Here is a 19,736-nt window from a genome sequence, read left to right as displayed (position 1 = left end):
CATGGCTACTAAGAACAAAAATAATGAGGAAGGGCTATTTTTGGAAGAATTGTTCAACATGTTTTTCTTTTACATCAAAAACTTCAAGAATAATCATAAAAAGTTATAATATTTCCCTATCTATCTTTTTGGCATTGTAAGCTTTTGTCTTACTCAATTGCAGCCTAAATGCAAGATTTGAAAGGTATTTGCTCTTTTAAAAAGTCAGAAAATTTCATTTAGGTAGTTGTTTTGCTATTATTGGGACATACCAACATACAATTTAATCAAAGTAAATGTGATTTGGAAACCAGGAAAAAAATTAAAAACAAACCAACCACCTATAACTACATTTGCTTTGAATGTTGTTACTAATATTCTACAGATTTATTAATCTAAGGTGCAAATCCATCATAAATCAGATATTTTTTTTTTCAAAAACTGATTCTAATGAGTACAATTAAGAAATAATTAACAAAAGCTGACATGTGTAACCCAAAGAGAGACACTGGTCTAGGCATAAACTATGTCATGGACACCTTCTATGAGTCATAAAAAAATATAAGTTTTATGTACTGGGCACCTCATCTAGTACATGTAAATGGCAAGGTGCTTCCTCTCCATTTGAGATCCAAGAATTCTATAGATATAAGGTTAAATTATAATCCGGTTACCACAAGTACAAAACCAGCCCACCAAACCCACCTGTTTGTCAATCTTGGAATGACAGTCTCAACCAACCAATTGTGCCATAAATCATTCTTGAGAATTCTTTGGCTCATTTTAGTCTAGATTTAAAAATAAAAATTGTGAAAGAGTATGAACATCTCTTTTTAAGAGTCATAAACTCCCATTAAAGTTGTTAGCCTGCAGTGGTTCTCCAGTCTAGCTGCATATTAGAATCATAACCTGGGCAGCCAGAGTCCAGAGATTCCCAAAGGTTCCCAGGTGACCCTACAGCCCAGCCAGGGTTGAGAGCCCCTGTGTGTGAGGGAATAGATCTCAACTGGCAGCTGAATGCGGCTCTTCAATCTGAAAGAACTGGAACGTTTAATAAAGACAGTAAGAAACCACACATTTCCTTTTTATTTTCCTTCAAATTACAGTTTTTCTAGGTCGGTTTGTATAGAATGGTTTGGATTGTCTCCTTTAGTCTTGTTGAAAAGAAGTTGTACAGAAGCATTTGCACAACTACTACAAAACCTTGCATCAACCAAGGCACCACCTGTTCTGGAAGTCAGACTCCTATGCCAGGGGCTGTGAAGTACTGTAGGGAGTCGGAATTAAAATGCTGACAATTCTCTTTGTTTTGTGATCGGCTTCAAAATAAAAAACTCAAAAGAATATATCTCAGGATTCCCTAAAATAAAATCTCTTTTCCTCCAAGGTATTTGAATCTTTGGTTTAGTTCACTTATGTTACATCACTGAACTGAGTTTTATGAATACCATGAACAGACTGAAAACATCTGAATCATTTTTAAAATCCTGAATAGTTCTTAAGGTTGAAATAAGCTTGTAAAGCCATTCTCATGGCTTCTACGTCAAAGGACATGTTAAGGACTGCCACTTATTTTGAAGGCAAGAAGAACTGGTTTTAGTTAGGACTGAAGGACGGGTTAGATAGATTGGCAGTAGGAGGGGGGAGATACGTACACAAGGAACTCTAAATGTAGCTGAGAAGAAATAGCAAATGCTGCTCAGAGAAACACAGTCACAAATGAAACTCTGATCATTGGATCAAGTGTTCAGCCAGACTAAAGCACCTCCTGTCTCATCCTCAGCCGCAATCCCTCCTATCCAGGACCCACTACACATTTAATGACCCAGTGCAAAATGAAATTGTGGGACCCCCCGTTCACAAATTAATAAGACATTTAAGCAGAGTATTCAACCAAGCATAAGGTGCTTCTGAGTGCAAGACCCTGAGGGACTGCACAGACTGCACGTCCATGAAGCTGGCTCTGCAATTCCATCCCAGAAAGGGGCTTTCAACTCACATGCCAATCATGCTTCCATTAAGGACAACCTGGATGCATCTCCATGACGAGCCAGGACACTCCGTTTGCATTTGAAAAGGATAAATTCCACATATTGTTTCAGGTTACAAGGACCAAATAAAAATAGTTACAAAATGCATCTAATATCTTTGAAAAATAATATGTGGTTTACTTTTTATAGGCACCATTTCAACTATGAAAACTATTTCATTGACCACGTCTCAGTGAAGTAGTATTAACTCAGGACAAAAATATCTGATGCAACAGTGCTTACTTTTAATGTTCAAAGAGATGCCAGTGTGGGCAGACAGAATGAGACAGAGTCAAAGAGTGAGAAAAAGAGAGAGAGGGGGATGGAAAGGGGGGGAGGGAGACACAGACAGACATGGGGTGGGGGTGGGGGAAGCACACAAAAGAAGGTAGAGAAAGTCTCCTGAAGGCCATGTGACCCTTTTCTCTCAGAAACTTTTAGGCTGTAATTGCCATTTCAGTTATTCCAACAAATATACTCTCATTCCTTTAGCAGCATTTCAAGTAAGGCATAATTCTTTTTCAAAATTTGGGGGTCAGTCTTTTCCGTTAACTTTGTGAGTTTTGGTTACACATTATTCTAAAAATTTGTGATTCAAGTCCTAGGTATTATTTTTAGCTAGAGCCTCGTGTTATTCAATTTGGGGGTGGGGTGGTTATTTTATAATCAACACTGTAGTATATTTCTTGGCTTTAGGACTATGTAAGTATAATTTGGGGAAGAAAAATATTTTAAATAAAATTTTTGATAAATTTATGATATATAACATTAAAAGACTATTAGAAACAGAAGATCATTGGTAATATAAACATTATTAGATTACTGATGCACACAAATGGATGTATGCTAATGCAAATTCTGCAATCCTTTGCATTTAAAGTATTCCTCGCATCATCTCTTTCCAAAGAAGTTTTTCTTCCTTTTATCTAGATTTACCTGGACAAAAAAAAAAATAACAATATAGGGGCAGTGCTTCCTGATCCTGAATTGAAAAGAAGCAGAATGCTTTTTACTCTGCCCTGGCCTGAACATGTGAAATATGTGTGCCTTCAGATTACTATATCTCTGTGACACCTGCCTCAGCACCAGGAACGCACTGCCCAGAGTGTTTTGTTTTTTTAAATTTTATGATGATGACCAAGTTAGAATCAGGTGTTCCAATTTCAAAATATATACCAAAATATATTACCACCCAAACACTAAAGGCTGATCCCTAATTTCTTTAACTTCAGCAATTGAATAATCAACACAACTTTTTGGAGGGGCTGTTAAAACTTAACTACTTTGTAATTCAGATTTACCATTTTTGTATGATCAGTTTTGAAAGCTGCTATTAACTATGTACAAGGAAAAAACTGTGTATATATATTATATATTTTATAAGTTATAAAATAAATAATACTAAAAAACAAATATCAAATTGTAAGTTCAATTTTGCCTTCCTTATCTTTTAAATATAAATATATATATCTTTAAATTATGAATTTAGACTTTTTTCCCTAGATTTTTTAAGCATTCCCCATGAAATCTCCAAAATTACAAATACAGAACCAAGAACTCTGGGTTTCCATCACTCATGTTCTAAGCACAGAATTTTCATTAACACTAGGAAGACAAATCAATAGAGTTCTCTTTTCATCTAGTTAAGAGTCTATGAAGCTTTCTGTGATATATTGTAAAGATTCTTCAATGGTTAAATATATTTTTCAAAAAAATAATAACTCTCACGATGACTGAATGTTAAGATAATAAAGTAGAACATTTCTCTTAGTTAATATTTTTAATATTTCTCATGTAGAATATACTATTTTTTTCTCCACCAAAATAACAATATATTTGGAGGCAGAAACATTTATGATTTTAAAAGCACTTTTGAAATCTTAGAGCAGAACCACTACCCTAGTAATACTTGTAAAAAAATTAAAATAATTTAAAAATTTCCATAAAGAATTAGGGGTACCAAGATCCGTGATTTTTCCCCAGGGTTAAGAATATTCATACGGAATTCAAAAGCTTCCTTTTTGATATATTAGGCAATGGGAAAAGCTTGCATCAGAGCGGAATTTAATTTACTCCTCACCAGGGCTCTAGCAATGTCCTTAGGGGGATATCAGATCAAACTCACTTAACAATAGCCCTTTTCCTCACATATTCCAGAAGGTTCTACAAAAACCATTAGATACTTATTTCTGGTTCTGGAGAATTAAATGAGCCACCTCTTGGTAGAATTTCCCAAATGGCTTATCTCAGAGGATTTATCCTCTTTGCAATATCTCATCTCATAAAGACATGCTCTGCCTTCATAGCATTTCAGCTTCTGTATTTCTGGCCCATAAAAGTCTAAACTAAGAAGTAGAATTACATCTCCAGATTGCAAAAGCAGAGAAATATATGAAGGGAAATCTGGAGTTAAAGCAAACAAAAATCTGTAAAATGTGTACTCGTTGTTTCCCTTCCCTCTCAGACCTCCTTGCCCTTGCTTGCTCTTTTTCTCCTTTTTCATGGAGATACAAGTCTCTCAGAGCAGGGCTACCGGCAGGTGTCCACAAATGTGCCACCTTGAAGTGGGTGTGAGAGGAGAGCTTCACTGGTCGTGCCCCTGCTGATGTGAGAGCAAGGCCTCCATCACTTCTTCCTCTTCCAGAGACACCAGCACTGTGCCTTGAGACTGGGGCGAGTGCTGCTACGTATGATCCTTTTCTCGAATTTCTTGTAACCGTTTTTCTAGGCGATCCAATTTGGCGAGATTTTCCTGCAGCAGTTTGCTGTCTGGAACCAGCTGTAAGGCTCTCTCATAATAAGCTCTTGCGGACACATAGTCTCCCTGTTGAGAAAAAGAAAGAGAATAATTATATTCTGACACATCAGAACATTCTGTCTGAGAACGAGGAGACTAAGAAACAGACCCTCTCGCTCAGTTTAATATTAATGTCCTCATAAGGAAACCCTGTCTGCATGTGTAATTTTATCCTTACCTGTTGGTGCTTTTGGAGAATCCATTTGTTTTAAGTACCAGACCAGCTGGAGAATGTGAAGGATAAGAGTTATACCGAAGGGTAAATGGCAGAAAAAAAGATTTTCAATTCTACTAATGCAGGATATGAAGCTATCATTTCATAGTGTTCTCATAGTGTTATAACTGTTCCTTTGTAATCAAACGGACTCATGGCACTAGAAACTCATATTGAGAGAGAGAGAGAGACAGAGGGAAAGAGAGAGGGGGCAAGAGGGAGAGAATGAGGTGTGTGTGTGTAGGAAATATTTTTGAAACTACAAGAGTAATGATTAAAAAGTAAATACTTTAGAAACCCACTATACCTACTTAGAGACAGGAGTTATTCTAATCTTCAACTTAAAACATAAAATCAACTTTTCCCTAACGTAGGCTTTAATGCAAACGTAAGTTTTTATAAAATGAAAAGAACTGATAAGAATACGGAGTCAAATTTATCCAATACTCAAGGTGTGACAATATGTACCTGCTGGATATTCTTAAAGCAGGAGGGAAGGTATGTCACTCCTGACCTGCTAAAGACACCTGTCTCTACCCTCTGTTCCCTCTGTTGGCCCTCATCTGGTTTGTTCAATGCCTCCCACCCATACGTGCCTGGCCCCAGATGGTCCGTGGCAAATTAGTCACAATTATTAACTTTTTCGAACTCCTTTTCTGCTACTTAAATGTGTTACCTTCCTTATTTGGTCTACTCTCTTTTAGATTGTGTCCTGCCAAGTCTCAGAACTAAGATCATTAGAGATCTCTCCATCCCACAAAATATGAATTTGCTCTACTTTATTCTCAGTTATAGCTCCATGTGGATGCAACTGGTTATTCTCTAAATTTCCATCGCAATTTAAAATAGTATCTCTTGGAGAGAAAGCACTATGTAGCAATAGCAACTAATATTTATTGAATGCTTACCTCTCTTCCAAATGAGTTAATATGTGTCAAGAGCTGATACACTGCCCTGTACATAGTGAGCACTCAATCTGAGACTATCATTATTGTTACTATTAAATAACTATCCAGGCTCTAAGTAAACATTGTCTATTTCTTATAGTATTCACTCATCTCATTGGTGAAAAGGAGAGTAGAAATGACAGAATAGGAAACCGTACATTGGGCATCCAGGTTCTGGTATGTGTACAAATAAAAATATTTCTGATTATTAACACTGATTCTGCTCAGAGGCTAAACAGAATTCTGTACAAATGAGAACCTGGATTTGCTACATTAAATTATTACTATTAGTATTAAATTGTTATTATTTTTTTAAACTCAAGCATTTATCTTCCAAGCGTCTTCTGATGTTTTTTAAGCTTAGTACATACATGTAGACAAATGAACATCTGTGGCTGTTCGAGCGCTCTCAAAATATGTTTCTACTGCAGTTGATTTTGAAATCATTCTTCTAAGAGGCTTCTCTGAATTTATGCCTCAGCCTGGCATCTTCTTGTCTGATCACCACTTTCTCTGTCCTTTCACACAAAATCTAACCACAGAGTTATTTTTCTCTCCCTCAAATTGCTCTTTTCTTGATTAAACTGGAAGCCTTATTATTTTTTTTTTAAAGTTATATCCCTTAATTCAGTGTCCCCAATTCCTAGATGCTAGGTAGGGAATCTGAATTATCCAGTTACTAGAACTGTGCTATCTACTGTGATAGCCACTAGTCACATGTGACTATTTAAATTTAAATTAATTATGATTAATTAAGAATTCAGTTGCTCAGCTGCACCAACCACATTTCAAGTGCTCAACAGCTACAGGTGGATGGCTAGTGGCTACTGCCTTGGACAGTGCAGACATAGAACATTTCCGTCACCTCAGAAAGTTCTACCAGACACTGCCATTCTAGAAAATGCACTAATGTCATAAGGTAGTATTGAAAATAGGACTTTGTGATATGGCCCAGTTTTTGATGCAACTCTTTGATTATAAAGAACGTATTAAAGCTTTTTTTGGTCCATCCACTTCATCCTGCATAAAACTTCATAAAAAATACCATCTTTTAATACCAAGTGATATGAGCAAGAGACAACTCCCTTCTCCCCATCTCTGTGTCACCTCCTTGCAAAGCCTTATTCCAACTCTCCCCTTACCACAGCCCTCAGTCCTTCCTAAGCCCCACCCAGGCTCAGGCAAGGAGTGAGGCCCAGGAATGGGAAAATGCTGCCTGAAGCACACACTACCTGGTGATGCAAACAACACAGAAAGTTAATGATTGTTCTTGAAGGCCTCATAATGATAATCCTGCATCTTTTTCTTTTTCTTTTTCTTTTTTTTGCTAAGGAAGATTGGCCCTGAGCTAACATCTGCTGCCAATCTTCCTCTATTTTGTATGTGAGTCACTGTCACAGCTTGGCTGCTGATGAGTGGTGTAGGTTACACCCAGGAACCAAACCTGGGCTGCCGGAGCCGAGCACACCGAACTTAACCACTAGGCCACTGGGGCTGACCCAAGATAATCCCGCATCTTAACAGTGACATCAAAATGACCACATCCAAGCCATGTGCCTGGTCCATATATTTATACTGGATTGCAGTATATGAATTCACTGATATTAGACCATTTTTAAACTACAAACATGGCAATTTTACATTGTTCAACCTAAAACATGATGTCCACAAAGATGAGAAACAGGATAAACTAATTTTTAATCAGTGTGTTCATTACTTTTTAAAATAATACACTTAATATTTCCTTCTTTAAACTCCAGACACCTTTTTACGGGAAGTTCCTCTAAATTTAAAGCAATGGGTTCAATTGTTAATCTAAAAGAGCTCAACAAATGTACTATTTTCTCTGTATTTCCAGACTTTTTGCACACTCTTGAGTGTATTTACTGTACCTTTTCTAATTAACAATTGAACCCATTGCTTTAAACGCAGGAGCACTCCATCTAAAAACATATGCAGTGTATTACTTGAAAATGTAACTATTTAATATATTATTTAAACATTTAAAATTATGATGTTACTATTTTAAAAGTAAGTTCATTCCATGTTTCCCAACTAGATGTTTCCGGACACCCTAGAATATCATTGAGATCAGAGCTCCGGTTATTCAGCTCTGATAAATGTCATGCTTGGATTTGCCATCTATGTTCCTCCATTAGATCAAGGCTAAGAGTTGCAGAGTAGCTATCTCATTATCCCCTCCCATCTAGTCATGGGTCACCTTTGTTTTGTTGTTTCTGAGAGTGACCAGTTTCCACTTGATAGTAAACCCTATTAGGCCTTGTTTAAATTCTACTCACCATATTGCTATTTTATGAGGGTAAAGTCTGATAGAAGCCTGAAAATAAGTTAGCTAAACAAGAGTGACCCTTTAAAAACATGTCAAACCACGGCACTTCTCTGCTCAAAGTCCTCCAAGGACCCCAACTCATTCGGCATAAAAGCCAAAGACCTACAATCCCCTTAAGGCCCTGCGTGACCTGCCCTATGACCTCTCTGACCCCAGCTTCTACCATTTCCTCTCACTTGCCTCCTCCCTATTTTTCAAAGACAGCAGGCACACTCGTACCTCAGGACCTTGGCACATGCTCTTTCCCTATTTTGCCACATGGCTTGCTCCCTTCAAGTCTCTGCTCAAATATCACTTTTTAATGGAGGCCTTTCCTAACCACCGTAATTTAAAATTTCAGCCCTTACTCCCTGGACCTCCCGATCTTCTTTCTCTCTTTTTTTCTCCATAGCACTTATCACCATCTGATATAGTTTATGTGTGTATACATGTATGTATGTATGTATATGTTTATTTATTTATCGCCTACTAGAATGTTAGCTCCATGAGGACAGGAATTTTTGTCTTATTTGTCCATTGCTGTATTCCCAGTGCCTAGAAGAGTACTTGGCACATATGATGCTCTCTATAAATGCTCATCAAATGAATGGATGAATGAATGAATGACTGTGAATCTTTGATTTCATTAGCTATAGACGATAGTCCCCCTAAGGGTCATTTTCAATGATTCACCCAGAGGTAGCTTTTTCTTTTGGAAAAAAACAAACCAAAACAAAACAAACACACAGAAACAACCTTGTTTTCCAGTAAAAGGTTAGGGAGTAAAAGATACATTAGATAAAAGAAACAGTAAAGTAATGTTTAAAGTAACACTATATCTTGACAGTGAGTTTAGCTGCAGGAAGATAAGCTATACAGAACAAGGCTTTAGTTCACATACGTAGATTCTATCTGCTCTATCATGATACTTCACTTAAGTCCATAAGATTTTTTAATGATAAATAAAATCATGGCATCTAATTTATAAAGATTTATTTCAAAATGGCTTCATGATATTCAATATCTAGATAACATAGAGTGAACATAAACTGTGCTAATTTCACTTTTAAACACGTATGTTTTGGGTAGTCAAATAATTCAAAGCAGAAATTAACAAGAGTCTCTCAACCTCTTAAGAGAGAAGAGAGACAGAAAGAGAAAACACAAAGGGAAATCCCAGTTCACGTGGAAGGGGCTTATTCTCCTACCTTGATATGTTGGATTCCACCCATGTTCATCCAGGCCTGTGCTTGATCTGGATTCAGTTCCACAGCTGCTTTATAGCTCTAAATAGATAAGAAATATCTTCAGTTGTGAAATGAGAACCCATCTTCAATGCTATAGGATGGTAGAAACCACTTTCTTTATATGTGAAAATTTAAATGGTTAATAAAATGAACAGCCACTTCTAGTTCACAGGTGTTCCCTTTTATTTCTATTATTTTTCAAAAGTGATGATTCTAAAGTGGAGGAAACTGAAATGTGTAATTTCCTTGCAGAGCTAACCTTCGGACTTAAAGAGACTGAAGATGCCTGCAGGGAATCCAGGTGATTTCTATTCTAGTGCATCACTTCCCGCTGGCTTGGACCTGCAAGAAAATGGTGCTTTTCGGCCTTTTTCAGTATAAATGGAGTTTGTAAGAAAAAATTTTTTATAATCATAGAATCTTAGAGTAGTTTCCTAAAGACCTTCACCTTTGTGTAGTAATCCCTTTCACACTATCACTGAGCTGTTCCTTCAGCCTATGCTAGAATTCTTGCAGGGACAGGATGATTATGACTTTGTTAAGGACATCTATTTTACTAGGGGGTACTTTTAATCATTAGAAAGCCTTTCTCTTTCTTCTCCCATATGAAAGGTCTTCACATGCTTGAAGAGAGTTACTGACCCTTGAAATACTTTTATTTATCTGAATAACATGTATCTCATTAAATGTAATACGTGTGAGGTATATTTTTAATATTTTGCATGTTGTTGCGCATCACAGCCATGCTCACCACTGAGACCTGATTTTAAGAGTGATCACCTTAAACAGAACCGGAGGCTAAGAGTGTCACCTTCAATTACAAAGCTAAGGATCTGTGTGTCTAATTTAATGCTCCTTGCTATTTTCATTAGCAAGAATCCACCCAAACAAATCCACAAATTAACTAGAATCTGTCCATTCCTCCTCTACTTCAGTTTCAGGAGAAAAAAGCAAATGTTAAGAAATGGTCTCTTAAAAAGCTCCTAAAATAAACTCGAAGGATGTGTCTCTTGGATTAATTTTTATCAGCAGAGATGGGATGTCGTGTAGAAGTCAGGAGCCTGGATTCAAATCCTGGCTCCACCTCTTACTCTGTGTGACCTTCAGCAAGTTACATACTTTCTGAGTCTCAGTTTATTCAACTCTAAAATGGAGACAATGACCGTGCCCCTCTTATATGATTACTATCAAGATTAAATTACTTAATCCATGTGAATCAGACATGAAAATGCTAACACATTTTCACCACTATTTTTAGCCAATGGCCCTACTCCTACCCTTCACAAATCTAGCTACTCTGTAATGACTATTTGATCCACTGGTCAAAATACTTTTGTTTTCAATACAATATATAAGATACAGAATGACGTAGACACCATAGAAATATTTATAACTTAATAATTAATTAAGCATTAAATTGTCATGTTAGTTATAAATAAGAATGATGGTATTGATAATGTTCACAAGGCAGAGAAAAATGCACAATTTCTGCCTCAAATATGCCACTCTTTCTGTTTTAAGGGTTCACATTCAAATTAGTTTTTCCAAATAGCTTTACATGTATTTTCCAATAATATTTTAAAAGCCACTCACTGTTTACTTTCAAAAACAATTATATCCTTTGAAAATTCACTTTTCCCCTGATATATTTAGTGTAATTTTATGATTTCATTAATTCCAGCTTGTGCCTTTACCAGATACAAGGAAAATGGATAGTATATCTGTAACATTTCTATTTATGTTTGTAAATGTGTTTTTTATTTCAAACTGTGTATCAATTATATTCCAGAACTGTAGATATTGAACACCTATAAGACGCAACATGTTATGTTGTAGAACACAGAAAGAAACAGTCCCTTTCCATAAGAAGAGGTCCAATCTAACTGGGGAGCTGACCTGGATGCAAGCATGCGCACAGAGGGGCAGGAGAGGGAAAGAGAAGGGGAAGAGAGGGAGAGGAGAGAGAAGGAGACCTAACAATAGAACATGCTAAGAAATTTTCACATATTGAGGTAAATAGGGTAGCTATTCTGGTTTAAACCTGATTTGGCCTGAACTAAAGAAGCCTGATGTATGGCCTGTCAAACATACACTGTACATCCACCTTAGCCATTAAGGTAAGGACGCATTAAACATTATCTCAAAGTAAAAGAACGTACTCTTTCCTACGATGCCAGCATGGGTGACGACAGTACCGGTACTTCTTTGAAGATAAGTTTTCCTTTCCTGGACATCAGGGTCATGTTGACCTGCTAATCTGTAACTGAACAGCTCTTTGAAACTTTGATGAATATAAATCCCGGGCATTTCTGACGCATGTTCCTTGTTCTAAAAAGGTATAAAACTTCCTGAGAAGCATGCTTCTCCAGAACGCTGTCTTCCTGTGTGGAGACTGTCTTTCCAGCCTAGTCCTCAGCTTGGCTCAAATAAATCTCAGCTCCTCTCTCTTATTTACAGAACGGTTATTGGTTATTCGCATCGACAAACATAATACACTACGCTTCAAATGACGGGTAGAAACAGTACGTGTTTTAAGAGTTCAGAGGAATCAAGGTCACAGGGAGAACAAAATGGTCCAGAGGGCTTCCTGAGGGCGGAGGACACGGGCTGTGTGTTAGTGGATGAGGGAATCTGCAGGGGGTCGAGAGGTGGCGTGGGAAGGCTATTACAAGGACATGTGGAAATGCCCCAAGGTACTCAGGCACCAGCCCAACTGGAATAGAGGGTTACTGAAGGCAAACAGAGAGAGAAGAAGAGGGAGAGAGGGGGAGAAAGAGAGAGAGAGAGAAGCTGGTTTGAGGGCAAAATGTGGAGTACTTCAAACATGTTAAAGATGTTAAATAATTCAAAAAATAATGCAGAGGTACTGTGGAACTCCAAACAGTCAAAAACCAGAGGCTCAATTATAAAAAATAAACTTATAACATTATGTCAATTAATCAGAAAATTCACTCCACAAACATGCCAATGATCCTAGATTTTACTGTACAGTACATATTTCATTAAAGATTGAGGGGATATTAATTTTAATCCATGAATTCAATAATATAATTTTATTAAGTGTTTATACCTCAAAAGCTTTGTCAAGAAGGTTCTGCTCTCTTAGTTGGTTTCCTTTTGTGAAAAAAAGTTCAGATATAACTTTCGGGTCCTTTGGTTTCAGCTGCAGAGCCTTGTCTATAGCATCAAGTGCCTACACAAGTTGGAAATTAAGATAGAATAAATTAGATTAGGTAAGAAAAACTAAGAAATGATAATATTTATACTTTTTGTTCTTATGTAGTAGCTAGCATGGTGACTGACCATCGAAACACATTCTTCATTTTCGCTGATGTTCTCATTGAGAAATAGTGCGGCCCTGACAAAATAATTGCCCTATACCCCAGGTTTCCCATTTATATTGGTGACATTGAAACGTCCCTGATCACTTTATGGGAAGTCGTGAGATACAGTTGAAAGCACACAAGATGTGGGGTCGGATGTCTTGCCCTGACCACATGTCCACCTGGACCACTCCAACAACCTCCTCTTAGGTTCCTGGTGCCCACTCTGCCCCAGCACCCACTGCCCCACCTCCTGCAGCCAGAGATCCCTTCAAAGCATAAATCTGACAATGTTGCTCTTAAAACTGCAAAGCTTCCTCCGGGATAAGGAACAAAACCAGGATAAGGACCCCAAGCTCTGGGGTCTTGTCCTCAGCAACCTCTGTGGCCGCATCTCACACCATGCCTTGCTCCCTCATGCCCATCTCTCAGACAGGCCAACTTGCTGTTGCCACAGGGCTTTTGTGTGCACTTTTTCTTGCCTGGAATGCTCTTCACTGCCCCCTTTTGCCTAATAACTCCTATTCATCACTCATCCCTCACCTTCACATCACTCCACAGGGAACCTAACCTCCCAGACCACTCAGATCGCATGATTATAAGCTCATTAGAGACCATGCCACTCTTTATGACATCACTGAGCACGGCGATAATTCTACACTGGTTTTATGATTACTTATTTAATCTCTGTCTCCTCTTCTAATGTAAAGTCCATGAGGACAAGGGCAATATTTTTTCTTTTTTTCATACCGCTTTATTCCTGGTGCCTACCACAGTGTCTGGCAGACAGCAGGCATTCAATAAATATTTTGTTGGGTCAGTTCATGAATTTACTGGTTATGTGACTTTTAAAATGGAGATAAACAATAACAGTTGCAACACAGGATCAGACTTGCCTTATTAGGTTGTTTTAAGGATTTTATAAAAAGTATATTTGAAGGAATACGGAAAACGATAATGCATACAAATATTAGTCTTTATACCACATAAAATCTTCAGAACAAGGATGAGCTAAGAAAATATTATTTCAAGGGGACATCTTAGGAGTTAAGAGGATATCTGGGAAAGTGTCCATAAAATAGGATACGCCGACTGATGATATCGACTGCTCAGCCTTGTAAATGTGCTGACTGGAGAATCATCTAGGGTCACCCCATTTTCTACTCGTGAAGCCAAACAACTCCTCGCAGTGTCCCCTCTACCTTGTTGTGGAGCTCCTGCTCGCTGTAGACGGCTGACAACAGGCGATAGCATTCAAGGCAGCCAGTCTCCTCTGACACAATGTGGTTGGTCATCTTTTCAGCTTCTTTTGTCTGACCCATCACGGCCAAAACCTGAGCCTGCAAAACCACACTGACTTTTGCTTAGAAAACACTTTGTTATTAGCTTATCAAATAAAGCATCCCTGAATAGAGGCATTCCAGAAATACTCCTGACAAAAGAGCTCAGCATCTATTTGTGACTCACAGAGAGGGCTGAATCACCACCGTTTACAGGCTTTAAGTTTTTGTTGTTTCTTTGCTTATTAATTTAGGTATGCGCACGCATTTGTGCATGAATAGCAGGAACATCAAAGATATTCAGTGAAGTGACTTATGCCTTTTAAAAAAAGTTGACTAAATTGTCAGAAGAGAAATTATTTCCTATGGTTTCAACAGAACACTGTGTTTGTAACAAGATAAGTTTGATTTACTGCAAATCTTAAGAAAAGGAAGAGTAATGATCCAAAAACTGAAATAAAAATATTGTTGACATTAATTTTCCTGAATTTGATATCCACACTGTGATTATGTTACAGAATGTCCTTGTTCTTAGGAACTACATGCTGAACTATTTAGAAATAACGGGTATGAGATTTTTAACTTTCACATGGCTCAGGGAAAAATAACATGTATTAATAATACGTATATGCACACATACACACCTAAATATGCACATATATACGTATATGTACATATACACATACAAACATACATGAGAGGGTGATAGCAAATGCACCAAAATGCTAAAAATTGATCAATCTGGGTGAAAGGGTATATAGAAGTTATTTAATATTCTTGCAAATTTCTGTAAGTTTGAAATTATTTCAAAACAAAAACTTAAATGTATTTTTAGCATCCACGTCTTTGGTGAATGGCTCTAACATTAGTTATATGAATATTCATAAAACAGATAATTATAGCATTCGAGTTCCAGCTCTGAGGCTTACTGACTACAGCTCCCTGTTTTACATGCTGTGCATATATTCCTTGCTTCATTTCCTTTAGTCCCTCTACTCACCAGTGCCAGGCGGAGTTCCCTTTGAGAAGGCTGAAGGGCCACAGCTTCCCGGTAAATCTGCAGAGCCTCTTCATATCGGCCAGTGTTGTAATACAGTGCTCCCAAGGGTGATAAGATCTCGGCTTTGCGTGCCACCTGCAGGGCGCTGAGTTTTGAGAAAGGTGAATTCACAGTTTTCTTCTAATAGGTACATTTCCAAAGGTTGAAATTTAGATTTAGGAATGACTGTACATGGTTTGAGACTCTGCTCCAACATGGTCTTTGTTTTTATACCAAGCAGAATGTTAAAAAAAAAAAAAGACCACGGTGCAACCCTCCAACTATAAGAATGCCTCTAGTGACCTACCAGTATGGAAACTGAACCCCAAGGATCTTTTCCATTAATGGTGATAGACTTGTTTTGATGTATGCACAGTCTTTCATCTACATCCAGTTTTGAAATTGCTATTTGTGGTTTGGGTTGCAGTCAATAGCTTTGGAAAAATAATAGACTAACTAAAGTGGGAACTAAATTCCAACTTTGGTTTAGCACCATGTTGTAACCAGCAGGCAAAAAGTCATTAATTGGGATACCATTTATAGTGTTGTATTGTCCTCTTTGGAGATGAGAATCTGTATTGCCTGAACTGGCAAAATTTGCTAGTATTCTGAGAACCTGTCTGTTCCAATTACTAAAAATTTGATGGGCAATTGCAGAGGTTTTGGGGCAACTTACATAGTGAAGAAAAGGAACTTTACCGTTTGTACCATTCTTCAGCCACACTGTTGTCTCCCAACGACCTGTAGAGTCTCCCCAGGTTCACCATGGCCACGTGATGACTTGGGCTAAGTTTGATGGCCTGTTGGTAATGGGCCACTGCCTTCTCTGGAGAGCCTGTAACCAGTGGTGGGTTGGTAAGAGCAGAATATGCCTTAATTATAAAATACACGAGCTCTTTAATTTCTCTTCTGATGTACATCATTCATCTCACAGCGTCATACCATCAATTATTCAGTTTATAAATTCGCTTGCATTTTGGCTGCTGCTTCTTGCTACTGCTTAACACTGGACCATTCCGCTATTCATTCCCACTTCCAAGGAAATTAATAATAAAAAATCTATAAAAACTAAAACCTATTTCTTTTATTATGTATATTATTTTAGTCAAAGTGTTTTCTGGCCATTGCCCAAGCTAATGTGGCGTTTTGAGAATATCAGTGATTATTATTTATATAACATATTGTTGTTTCTCATTATACAAAAAAGTATTACAGAAAGAAAACCATCCTGAAGCAATTTCTAAGGGTTTGTCTCAATTAATACACTGCAACATAGTAACTGAGGCCTGCTTTAAACCAGTGAGTAGCAGCTGTATCTTGAAAATCTCTTCTTAAATCACACATTTTTATTTAAATGGTATTTGTTTAATGGGACTTGAAGAAATAATAATAATGCCAATTGCATTTGTCCAATGCATTATACTTTAAAACACTTTAACTAAATGAGCTCACATGATCTTTGAAGGTATTTTTGATACTATTTAGCTGTGTTTTGATACCATTTAGTAGCCTCTTGGCATTTAAGAGATACTAAGAAACAAAATTACCACTTCATGGATACAGGAACTAATGTGCAAAGACATCAAGAAATCTGACAAAGATCCCAGGGCAAGTGAGGGTAAAGGCCAGAGCTAGAAGCAAGTCTCTCTAGTCTGATAAGGTTCCCCAAAGAAGTTCCTAGTGAAATTATATCTAAGTGACTGAACTGTAGAACAGTCTCAAGTTCTAAATGGAATGGAACGTTTATTATCTGAACGGAATCTTCAAATGCAAGTTTCACTAGGAGGTGCCAAAAGAGACTCTATGTACACATAGGTCTACGTATAGGACACTGGTGATGGGTAGAATTTCAACAGTATAAAAAGAAATACAAAGAGATGGAGAGAAGATACACATAGTGTGGTCAGTGAGATTTTGGGGGGCGGGGGTTGGAGTGGGATTGTTGTTGTAGTAGAAGGAAGAGGGCTAAACCAGGCCAACAGGAGGTCACTTCTGGTTTTTATATTTTGTGATATCTAATTTATTATTATGTTGCTAATGAACCAGCAGGTGGCACTACAAAACAATTTTACATGCAAAAATAAGGTAAGTTCCCTATGTGTATCAGAACGTAAACTTACATTCTGTAAAATAGAAGAGCTTCAAATATCATAGAAAATTAAAACTCTTTCTAGCATTTCATAGCAATAAAATAATTAAAATTGAATTTTACTGCAAGGCACGTAGTCTAATAAGTCAATGAGAACAGAGTGGTGCTTTTGCATTAAATTCAAGTATCTTTCGTTCTTTATAAATATTCATAACATGCCAACAGTATATGAGGCACAAATCATAAAGAAAACAGAATCCCTGGCCCAGTAAAGTTTTGCATTAAATAAGATGGGAGTAAGTGTATTTTATATAACATCTGTCCTATAAGAGTACTCTATCAATGATAATAATACAGTTTCTGTAATGTATATCAAGTAAGGAACCATGAAACAATTCTGGAAGCTTTTTCATCAGTTGCAGAAAAGTATTTACCATCTGCCAGTAACTAGATTCAGAGGCAGGCTGTGCATCATTGTATAGGAAACTTTCATCATAATAGATTTATAAACTTGTATAAGTGATACTCAAAGAAGACTGTTACTCATTAAATCATCAAGACTACTTCCTGCCACCTGGGGAGTTTTTCTTAGAGAGATGATTATAAGCACTGGGCAGATTTTACTGAACAGAGCTTGAGAATTTAAAGAAAACACAACTCCAAGGTACAATGTGACTGTCAACAGTGAGCTTCTTGCCAAGACAGTGTATTTTACTTCTCAGGCATTATTTGAGTTATTGCCATTTTGCTTGACAGATAGGATTATCTAATCTCCACAGAACAGCTTCTCTTCAATTCCACTTACCAGTATCAACTAAGAAAACCCCATAGTTGTTGTGCAAATCTGAGCTGTCTGGACAGTTCTTTATTCCAGCCTGGTATACGCCCTCAGCTTCCTTAAATCTCTCCTTTAAAAAGAGAACAAAGAAAAATAAATGAGAAAGTTAAAAAGAACCAACAATAAACTGAATAACAGAAGTGGGAAAAGCAGAAAATAATTTACTGAGCATCTACTATGCAATAGGTACTGAGATCCAACACTATGTCTTCTGTCTGAATTAAAGTCAACGCTAACTGCACACAGACCTACAATTCATATCTGTGTTTAGTTCCTTCAGGGCAAACATGCTGATGTTTACTAAGAAGGGACATCTGGAAGGATTTGCGCTTCAGTTGGAAAAGCCTCAGAATGGTTATTTGAAGGGGATGCCCTCCACCCCAGTAACTCTCTGGATGAAAATGGTAATCAGGGGTGGCAATCCAACTGGGAGACAGGGACACCTGGGATATTTGTCTTACGGCTGCATTTGCATAGCTAGCACTCTTTTTGGCTACACTGTATGGTTTACTTGGGGAGATTTTTTTTTGCTGAGGAAGATTGTCCCTGAGCCAACATCTGTGCCCATCTTCCTCTATTTTGTATATGGGACGCTGCCAGAGCATGGCTTGATGAGCAGTGTGCGGGTCTGCGCCCAGGATCCAAACTCGCGAACCCCAGGCAGCCAAAGCAGAGTGTGCGAACTTAACCACTACACCACTGGGCCGGCCCCTATTTGGGGAGGTTTTTAATGGGAAGTGGGGAGGGGAGGGGAGGCTGATGCACATTATGGGAGGGCTTTGGCTTATCCTTTTTTCACTGGAAATATTTCTATAGCTCACCAAACTGTTTGCTGCTTCCTTTATCCAACCTGTGTTTCCCATCTCTGAGCTGTTCTGTCCAACAGGAATATACGTCCCCTCAAAGGCACACCTCCCACCCCTACCTTGTGGCAAAGGCCAGATCAACAGTCACATCGTCAATGGATCGTTTTCTAACGGCACTGGTCATCTTCTACTCTAAAGGTTCACTCTAACACATTTTCATAATTCTGAATTAGCTTTTAGGTACATTTTTCACAACCATCTGAGATTGTCATGTCATATTTTTTTCTATAAGATAGAAGGTAACACGTAATTAACAAGTCAAAGCGACCTGGGTTCTAACAATTACTCACAGGTAAACAATTTCATAGTTTCCCGGTACTGCTGCAAAGGTCAAGTGAAAGGAAACGATTTGGCGTAAAGCACACAGCAACGTTTCTTTTAATATGCTCTGAGCACGGACATTTTCCATAATTTTATCGCAGGTTGCTACTACTAAGCATTCAATCAGACACATGAAGAGGGAATGTACAGCATCAGTTTTCTCAGACATGACACCTTAAGCTTGTAAATAAAAATGCACTGAGTGCTGAGCACTAAGCCAAGAAACCGAAATCTGATTTGACCTAGAAAGATACAGACACTTTACCCTCTGTAGAATGACCAATGTCACCTCTCTGAATCCACACATTTAAGTACCATTTAGGAAACAAAGTGTGGTTTGAATTTGGCAAATCTCATTATTTGAATTTCAAATTCATAGTCCAGCAAAAATGGAGATCCGTGTTTCTCAAAACTTTTTTCTAATTGTCAAACTCAAT

General features: G+C 37.7%; 1 protein-coding gene across 1 annotated transcript in view; it reads right to left on the bottom strand.

The window, feature by feature from the left end:
• Positions 1-1,523: 1,523 nt before the first annotated feature.
• Positions 1,524-19,736, bottom strand: part of TMTC1 (transmembrane O-mannosyltransferase targeting cadherins 1) — a 245,692-nt gene continuing 227,479 nt past the window's right edge. Inside the window, exons 14-20 of the mRNA XM_058558571.1 lie at positions 18,080-18,182; positions 15,885-16,020; positions 15,147-15,291; positions 14,069-14,206; positions 12,614-12,736; positions 9,505-9,582; positions 1,524-4,833 (exon numbers count right to left, since the gene is read on the bottom strand). Coding sequence (XP_058414554.1) covers positions 4,693-4,833; positions 9,505-9,582; positions 12,614-12,736; positions 14,069-14,206; positions 15,147-15,291; positions 15,885-16,020; positions 18,080-18,182 — 864 coding nt within the window. The 3' untranslated portion in view covers positions 1,524-4,692. The remainder of the gene's footprint in view (positions 4,834-9,504; positions 9,583-12,613; positions 12,737-14,068; positions 14,207-15,146; positions 15,292-15,884; positions 16,021-18,079; positions 18,183-19,736) is intronic.

This window comes from Diceros bicornis, chromosome 17 (genome assembly GCF_020826845.1).
Source record: "Diceros bicornis minor isolate mBicDic1 chromosome 17, mDicBic1.mat.cur, whole genome shotgun sequence".
NCBI classification, from domain to species: domain Eukaryota; kingdom Metazoa; phylum Chordata; class Mammalia; order Perissodactyla; family Rhinocerotidae; genus Diceros; species Diceros bicornis.
Note: the sequence above shows the minus strand (reverse complement) of the source record. Positions and strands in the feature narration are given on the sequence as shown.